The sequence below is a fragment of the Lucilia cuprina genome, chromosome 4, assembly GCF_022045245.1.
Source record: "Lucilia cuprina isolate Lc7/37 chromosome 4, ASM2204524v1, whole genome shotgun sequence".
Lineage (NCBI taxonomy): Eukaryota > Metazoa > Arthropoda > Insecta > Diptera > Calliphoridae > Lucilia > Lucilia cuprina.
This window is the reverse complement of record NC_060952.1, coordinates 31,733,790-31,743,939: the sequence shown is the minus strand read 5'-3', so window position 1 is coordinate 31,743,939 and position 10,150 is coordinate 31,733,790. Positions and strand designations below refer to the sequence as shown.

Below are 10,150 nucleotides of genomic sequence, written 5' to 3'. Positions count from 1 at the left end.
TTCAACCGTTTTCAATAGGCTTCGTCCCTGTGCCAAAAAAAACATGCTTGGTCCAAATTTCATCAAATTATCTTGAAAATTGCGGCCTGTAACTTGCGCATAAGGTTTACATGGACAGCCAGCCAGCCAACCGGACAGACGGACGGACGGACATGTCTTAATCGACTCAAAAAATGATTCTGAATCGATCGGTATACTTTAAGGTGGGTATTGGACCAATATTTTTGTATGTTACAAACAAACGTATAATATAATAAAAATTGTGTTTGCGAAATATTAATGACATATGATGATACAACGATACGATATCGATAGTGAATTGTATAAATGCTATGTTCTTTCATTTAAAAAATAAAGTTGTTGATGTTTGTAAGTGCTTATCATGATGTTTGTGAGGATCTTATTGCATTCAACGTTTCATATATGTATATATGTGTGTAAGGAACAAATTTTTGTTAATCATAACAAAACAAAGAAAAAATATTTAACAAAACTTTTAACGAATTTACAATTGTTATTTAAAAATGTTGCTATTGTTATATGTTGGTTTTATATTGTAGAAAAAATCAAAATCGTTTAACTTTAATTATAAGGATAAAACAAAAAAGTGTAATTTTCAACTTCGCGGCAGGACATCCAAGGTATTCCGTAATAACTGTCAGTATGAATAATAGATAATTTTATGTAGATTACCATGTTTTAAAATAAATCTATAAATATTGATCCAATTCTGATAAATTAAGTACCAAAAAAAAAAAATGAATATTAAATAACGTTTTTACAACCAAAATATTTCGAAAACTAGAGCTAACCGGAAACGAATCAGCTATTTTTATTAAAAAGGCATTTTTAGTGTTGGTTATCAAATTCCAAATTTAACACCAAACAGCTAGATTTTCCTGAATGTTTAGTTAAAATGTTTAAAGATTTGAAAGTCATATTTAAAATCAAGGACTTAAAGCTATAAAACTACTACAAACATTAGAAACTTTTAGTTTGGTATTCTGATTATTTATTATTATCGGATGAACAAAACTAAACTCCCAAAATAAACAAAAGTCCAAAGGTCTCATTAAAACATGTTTTCAAAAAAAGTTGTTTATTTTTAACTAATTGTTGCTTAAATAATTATATTAGTTTCTTAAATCTAAACCCAAAAGATAAACAACCCATGTAATTTAAATTTATTAAAACAAATTATAAACGCACAATTTATCAAATAGTTTTTAATTAATTAAATTTTCCCATTTTTTCATAGTCGAAGACAATTTTTCAGAACAAATATTGAACATTGAAAGATTTGTTAAATGTATAAAACTCAAATTGAATGTAATTAATAACAATTTGTTGTTATTTATATGCACCACATAACGTTTATGCAAATCTTAAAGTTTATGAGTACATTTTAGTTTATTTTATTATTTTATTTTTTTTTAAATAAAAATATTTTATTTAAGAAAAACAAACAACTATTTCCATTGATAATCTATTCATGTAAATTCCGCCACTTGCATTGCGTTTCAGTTTAAATATTAGAAATCAATTTGCTTGTCTTTTTGTCATTGAATTTTGTGCAAATTTTTGCTCCAAATGCATTTTAATTTATTATTTCTTTATCATGCTGTACAAAATTAACAAAGCAAAACAAGTAAGAAGTTATAGTCGGACGAGGTCGACCATATAATACCCTACACCTATATACGAATAAAATGTGATTTAGTTTTCATAATAAAGCATTTAAGTTAAATTGTACCTCGCCTCAGATATACATACTAAAACCATTTACTGTTTAATAAAACTGTGGATATATAAGTAAAGTTTTGATGGGGTCTTTTTAGAGGGGCTAGGGTCAAATGAGGCCCTATAATTATAAAGCTCATGAGGATCATCAAGACTAGTATAGAACTTGGTTTTGCAACTTTTTCGATATACCAGTATATTAAACATAATTATGAACTTAAAAGGCCTATTTGGCGGGTTCAGTTCTACGGGGCCTAGGTGAAATAATGGACCGATGTTAACTATTTTCAATAGGCTTCGTCTACGGTACCATAAAAGATCATGTGTCAAATTTCATCTCTAAAATTGCGACCTGTAGTTTATTTACAAGCTCTATTCGGGGGTTCAGTTGTATGAAGGCTAAAATAATAATGGACCGATATTATTCATTTTCAACACGCTTCGTCTACGGTACCATAGAAGATCATTCAATTATCTTCAAAATTGCGGCCTGTAGTTTGATTACAAGGTTTACATGGATGGACGGACAGATGGACGGACATAGCTGAATCGACTCAGAAAATGATTCTGAGCCGATTGGTATACTTTAAGATGGGTATAGGACCAATATTATTATGCGTTACAAACATCAGAACAAATCCAATATACCCTCCCCAATAAAGTGGTGTAGGGTATAAATATATAATATAAATCGAAAAATGAAATGTGGTAACTTCGAACAAATTTGCATGAGTTAAGAATCATACAAATATCGCTTAACAATAAATAATACCTTGTTCCAATCGAATGACAATGAAAGGATTTTCGTTCACAATTTAGGCGACAGCACGTCAAATTGACAAATAAAATTTAATCTATTTATTTATCCATTATAATAGAATATATAATAATAGCGAGCAAGGTAACGATGACCGTATGACTATTATAGTCTAGCAGACCAAAGATTCTTTTGAGAATCGAACCCACAACTCGAATACTGACCCTACCTACCGAGGAACGCTTTCTAGAGATATATTTCAAGCTAAATATAAAAAAATTTTTTAGTTTGAAAATTTTAAAATATCGTTACAGAATATCTGCTTAAATTTCATGTAAAATGTTGCAAATTACGAACAAATTAAAATAATTAATTGTGGGCTGCAGTTTAACGCTTTAATTGTATTCTTAAGAAACAGTCAAGAGCATAAGTCTTTTAACCCTGGATATACATATTTTTGCAAGTTCTAGGAAATCTAGATAATAATCCAAATGAAACATAATATGATTTTAAAATCACAATTTGTATATTAATGATTTTTCTATTGAAAAATTTGCTATGAAATAACTAATTCCAAAACGTCGATTTACGTATTCATAATAAAGACGGTCACTTCCGTAAATTCGTACTTTTGAAGTATATGTGAATTTTTTTTAAAAAGGTTTAAACCTCCAAACTCAAATGTCCAGTTGATTTGTGATGAACAAAACTAACACATTTACAAATTTAAAAATTATTTAACATTTTAAAATTATTATTTGATACATTCGAGAACTCAAAAATTTATATTTTTTTGCGCAGATACCAATAGTACCTGGCCTGGTACCAAAGTGTTTATATTTTTTTAATAACATCCGTTGTCAAAGCATATACGTATAATACTATGTTGTCAAAATTGCAACAAATCTTTGTCGAAATATACATTTTATACACATCCGTTGTCTAAGTGTTAACAAACGTTGCAAGCTAATTGTTGACAGCGGATTGTATTAATTTCGGTATTTTTCTATCGGGTTTCTCCCTCTGTGTTGTGTTGTTTTTATGCCCATCACCTTGAAAGAGAATAGCTCTACAGGACTTAATAATACAAATTCAATTTACAACTCCTTATAAATATCGAAGTCAGACATGCTTTTAAGATGATCAGCACAATTGCTCAGACGATGCTTACTTGATAAGTCTTTTTGATTAATAGTTTCTCCTTCCGAATTATTCCGTGAGAGTTGTTCTCGAATAAATTGATCATTGCTTCCGCATAAAGTCCACTACTGAAAATATAATATTATATAACTTTTGATTTTAATAATAAAGCTATTGGAACAATATGGTTTGTATATATCAGCGTTGCGCGTTCATATTGTTCTGATTACGAAGATTTTCGGCAATTCACACGTACATAACCCGATCGTAAATAAAACTCATTGCAAGAGCGTAAAAATTACAAAAATTATCTTTAGTTGCTTGACAGCATTCAACAAAGTAGGTTGATGTCGCTTTGTTTCAGAAATTGCAAACAAAACGTGTAAAAACAACAACACCACTTGCAAACAAGAGAGCAACTTGCAAAAAACTCATACACTCCATAGACTTTTTAGGAATGCATAATAATAAAAATACATAAAAACGATATTTTTAATACTTTTTTTAAAACATTTTATATTCAATAATCTAATCTTTGTGAAGAAATAACCATTATTCTTTTCTTTGGATATATTTTATCTGTAAAATTTACCATTTTACTTGTTATAAAACTTGATCATAACAAGCGTAATTAGGAAATATTTTTTCTAAGTGTTTTTTTAGTATTTTCTCACCACTACAATAACAGTTTCTCTTTCTGCGCTTGGCTGGTATATATACAACTCTCTTTATGAACATTATCTGGAACCGCCTATAATTAGTCCATTACATAGCGCTTCTTCTTTTCAATGACATTGTTATTATCACCCTTCCATGTAATAAATAAATTCAACCACTGAGCTAGAATAGCTTCCTTGAGACATATATTTTAAGCCGAAGTACTTTCGTCATCAATTAATGAAGACATCGAAGGACACACTACCAATCTGTCTGTACATGTACAATTTAAACATCAAAATATACACTGACTATGAAGAGAACTGAACTGCAACAGCATCGCCAACATATTCCGAAATATTAACTACACTGATCATAAATTTCTCTAATAATTATCAAAAAACTAGGAGTACCGAACACGAAATCGCTGAAGATATCTCACCAATAATCTGAACATTGTTCACTAGTTATCCCTAAGTCGAGACAAGAATTCTAGTTGAAAATAACACCAGTTTTATATCCCGCTTTACCTGAGGCAACATCTCTTAATTCGGGAATTCAAATAATATAAAGCTGCTTAAAGATCACTACCCCACTAAAGCCCGGTAAGCATCGCCTGGTCATTATCTCTAAAAGTTTTTAGTTTCTAGCAACATTTGTGCTCTTGCAGTTGCTACATTTTCTCTTTACAAAATATGTTATGCTCTTTCCCCAGTATCTCTCCGCAAGTGATCCCTGTTCTAGGCTTATTTCAGCAAAGCATGAACTCCATACATGATCTAGTTTATTAATGAAACCTTTTCCTCTTCTACTTTCAAAAATACATAAATTTAAATTAACTTTTAAGCAAACAAAAAAACATATCTACAAAACCACACCCATTTAAGGGCGTGTTCAATCAAATTTTAAGAATATTATTTTTATATATTGAGTAGGTAAACTTTTAACCTTGACTGTACACTTTTATACATGTATGCAACTAAAAAAACAACAACATGACACACTAAAATAAAAAAAAAACAACTTTAATTTGCTTTATGTCACATACGGTTAAATTTGAACATATTTTTATGACAAATGATTGGAACAAATTTAAATCTGCACTTGTTATTAATAATTGAATGACCAAATAATCGAGGTTGATCGGTTTATCACATGATCTTGTAATAATCACACCTACCAAGTTCACAAAACAAGATACAAGCAACAAGTTGTATTGTAGGTGATTTATTTTCTATTACGAATGGAATGTGTGGCAATTTTATTCATTAATCTCTTTGCAAAAAAAAATTTTTTTGATAGAATAGTTGAAAAACTTATTATGGAAATCCTTGTTATATAAAATATGATTAATATTGTTTTTTCTGAGAGGAATTGTAACAAAAACCATATAAAAAATAAATTGTTTCTGGTTTATTGTTATGCAGTTGCAACAAAAAGAATTTCTTATAACATGTTGTAAATATTATTTATCAAAGTTAAAAATGCCGCCACTACCGCATAAAAATTGTAAAAAAATATTTCCTAAACACTTGAGCACAACAACATCAACATCATCATTATTAACGTGATCATGCAACAGCAAATATTGTTGTAACTATAGTCATACTACTGTAATTGTATATGCAGCACATGTGTCTAGCCAACATCAGCTATAGGCAGCATTTGTAGTATATGTTGTACATACAACAGCATCATAAATATGTATGTAATTTTCGTTTCAATTCCAAATTCTTTTTATTCTTTTAATGCTTCCATCTAGTTTCGTATTTTATGGTTTTGACAATTTTATTTAATTTTAATTATTTTTTTTTATGCCAACCAACTGAGCCTGGTCGTAGCAACTAATGTATTGTGTTTGTGATCACTGATCACACACGTATAAATAACACAATTTTTTGTAATATGTTTTACTTTGTTTTTGTGTATGAACATATAAATAAATAAATAATTAAATATATTTATTTATACATAATTAACACAATTTTACCAGACATTTGTTGCAAGTTAGATAAGAATAGGATTTTTGTCAATAGACCAATAAATTTGTAAAAATATCAAACAATACAATGTATTGCCTGAAAACTGTTTAGTAAGCACAATTTCACGAGGCTGAGAAATACACTATTCCACTATAGGTCCTGTTGTGTCCTTCTTTTCATGGAAAATACTTGTTTGGTTCAAACAAAAACCTTACCTTTCTAAAATTAATATCTATGAATTTTGTCAATCAGTGTTCATGATTCTCGGAATAATATCACAACACAAAATGTTTTAATATAGTTTTGGCTAAAGCCAGATAATGCAAAAGAAAGTGTTTTTTAGTTTCCCTGTCCACTTCACACATACACACGTCCAAATTTTGTATAGCTCTGCCCGTAATCCTGTGTGCCTACTCAGAAAGTTTATCAACAAACTAACCTTGGTCAATTTTAAGGATATTTCTCGTCCTGTTAGGGTCACTACATAAAATCATTTTGGTTCCACGCATCGTTTCAGAATAGGTTCAAAAAAAAAAAAAAAAAAATAAGTAAGAAATTAATGTCGGGCGAGGCATACCATATAATACCCTACATCTGATATAAAAATAAAATGTAATTTAGTTATCATAGTAAAGCATTTTAGTTGAATTGCACCTTGCCTCAGATATACTTAAGCCATTTATTCTTAAATAAAATTGCGGACAAATAAGTGCAATTTTGAAAGGGGATTTTTAAAGGGGCTAGGGTCAAATGAGGCTATATACACCATTTATAATACATATAAAGTTCATAAGGGTCAGCAGGGATATGGATACAACTTGGTTTTACAGTTTTTGTCGAGATATGAGTATATTATAATTATAATTATTAACATAACATTTCTATTCGGCGAGTTCAGTTGTATGGGGGCTTGGTAAAATAAATGACCGATGTGAACAATTTTCAATATGCTTTGTGTACGGTACCTTAGAAAATCATGTGCAAAATTTCATCGAATTATCTCTTTAAAATTGCGACCTGAAGTTGGATTACAAGGTTTACAAGCCCTATTCGTAAAGTTGTAAGGGGGCTAGGTAAAAAAATGGACTGATCTTAACGATTTTCAATAAACTTCGTCTATGGGACAATAGAAGATCATCATCAAAATTGCGACCTATTGTTTTATTACAAGGTTTACATGGACGGACAGACAGACGGACTCAGAAAATAATTGGTATACTTTAAGGTGGATATAATACCAATATTATTGTGCGTTGCAAACATCAGCACAAACCCAATATACCCTCCCCAATAAAGTGGTGTAGTGTATAAACATTTGTAATTACTTCAATATTCTAAGAAGAAATAATAAATTTCTCTCATTTATATTCTTAATTTTTCTCTCGTCGTGTTAAATGATTTCCAATTCGTTAAGATAACTACCTCGAGATCCCCTTTCCTTTAAGCTATTTCGTTTGGTATTTCGTTGCCGACTACTCTCAAATTTTAATCATATGATGTAAACCTTAAAGTAATTTTAACTTTCAGTTTTGATTTGTTCTCATGAACTCACCAGAGTCCAGGAATTCCAAAATTAAGTTTTAAAAACAAAACAATATATACACATTTAAAAAACTAATCTATTCGAGCCAAGGACCTCATTGTAGTTATGTATTATCCTTAATAGATTTTGTAATATTCGCTTTTGAGTTTAAGCTATAAAGTCCATAATAAGAACACTTCAAAGCCGGGTCTAAAAGTTTCGCAATCAAGAAGGTCCGTGTTAAAACCTCAAAAGAAATACAGAGGTAAACATACTCCTTCAGAAATTTTAGATATCAAATATTCTCAGAATGAGCAAGTTCGAAGATAGTATAATGGATTATGGACACAACTATACAATATTTAAAGATTGGATACGAATGATAATAGGACAGTAAAACTCTGTCTCATCCAAGTATTTTGATGTGAGGTTTTATTTCAGATAGTACATCTTTTAAGATGAGAAATTGAATTCTGATTGAAGATTATGGTACGAATAAAGACTGTAATCGAGTAGGAGACAAATGCACGAAATAGTTTTGAATGGAATTTTAATTAAAAAAAAAACAAAATCTGTTAACTGAACATTATGAGTACGAAGACACGATTTTATATATATTAGGTATATTTTTAATTTTACAGCTTTAAGTTAATTGTTTCTCGAAATATATTTATGTATATTGTGTAGAAGGCTGGACTTAGAACATCTGCAATATCTTATTATATTAATATTCCTTCATAGATGAGATAAATTAAATTTGATGAAAAATCAGATTATCCAATTATCAAGGCGTATTACAATTTAATGGCCCTACTCTTAAGTCACGACATTTTGTTAATTTTCTTTTTGTTTTTATTACAAAAATAAATACCTAACAAAATTATAAGTATTACTGATTAAAACATGTATAAATAACAATGAAAATGTCTTACTTTGAAATATTTTTTTTAAATTATATATAATTTTAAACTGTCAAATACTTTAAAATGAAACTTACAACTATTGCTATTTTATTGTTGGCTCTATTCTCCGTTGTCGCGGCGCAAGAATGTCCAACTATTTGTCCTCGTATTTTCTCACCAGTTTGTGGGACCATAGAAAATTTCGAAGGCGAAACTGTAGAATGTACTTTTCCAAATGAATGTTTGTTGAGAAAGTTGACGTGTAATACAAAACAAGGTAAAATGTTTGGTCGATTATAAATTAATTTGTAATAATTGATTTAATTTTTTTTTAATAAAGATCTACTTAAAGAGGAGGGACCTTGTAGTGCAGATCTTCCTCAATGTATTGAGCTAATACAAGAACTTTGAGAGGGGAAGTTACATTAATATTTGAGTATCTATTATAAATGAGAATTTTTGTTAAATAAAATCTTATGCAGATATTTGTTTAATAATTTTAATAAAAAAAGACACCAATAAACTTATAAATTCAGAATATCTGTAACCTCGAACTCTCGCTAGATTTAGTACATTTCAGTACATTCAAATTTAGAATACTATAAAATCAATATGAATGTTTTTATGGAGAGTATATTCTTAATCAAACTGAAGTCATATTCTTAATTTTTTAACTTTTTTCCGGAATATTTTTATTTATTTTTGAAAAGAATAGATTTTCTACAAGAGGGCTCACATGGTAGTAGGGGGAAATATGTGCCTATTCTTATTAATGTTAATAGAGTAATTTACATCTTCTTCAAAGTTATTTATTTAGAATTTAATCGTGTTATTAATGTTTTTTAATGAGTTCTTACCTTCAGGACATTTCTGAAGAAGAGTTTGTATGGAGGTTATGGTCAAATGAGGCCCGATCATAACAAAAAAATGAATAGTGTTATTTAAAGTTCTATAAAGCTTAGTTTTGGCGATTTTTGTTGACATAATAGAACATTAAACGTAAATATGAGCTCTAAGACCGGGTACAGATATATGGGGGCTATGGACTGATTTCAACAATTTTAAATAGCGTTCGTCTATAGACCAAAATGTAAGTATGTTTCAAATTTCATCAAATAATCTTGAAAATTGTGACCTTTAGCGTGACGGTTATGATGGACTGACATAGCTAAATGAACTCAGAAAGTCATTCTGCTTGGTGTTACAAACGTCAGCACAAAAGTATAATACTCTCCCCAATAAAGTGGTGTAGGGTATAAAAATGTTATCTATATACGGTACTTATATAATGCGGAGAAAGGGCTGTCATTAGGTGGAGTTCCAAGGGCATAACAGCATTTCAGGGGAGCCTCTAAAAATGTCCTTTGGGTAACTATCTGACATTAAATTGTCGTAACTTGTAACCCCCGGGGCATGTTACCTTGGCGAGACCTCCGCCTTGGTGTTATTG

At 29.7% G+C, this 10,150-nt stretch overlaps 1 protein-coding gene across 1 annotated transcript; it reads left to right on the top strand.

The window, feature by feature from the left end:
- The first annotated feature begins 8,746 nt into the window (after positions 1-8,746).
- Positions 8,747-9,238, top strand: LOC111681306 (vasotab-like). The gene is made up of 2 exons (XM_023443054.2): positions 8,747-8,977; positions 9,041-9,238. The coding sequence occupies exons 1-2, from the start codon at positions 8,785-8,787 to the stop codon at positions 9,109-9,111; spliced, it is 264 nt and encodes an 87-aa protein (XP_023298822.1). The 5' UTR covers positions 8,747-8,784; the 3' UTR covers positions 9,112-9,238.
- Positions 9,239-10,150: the final 912 nt, after the last annotated feature.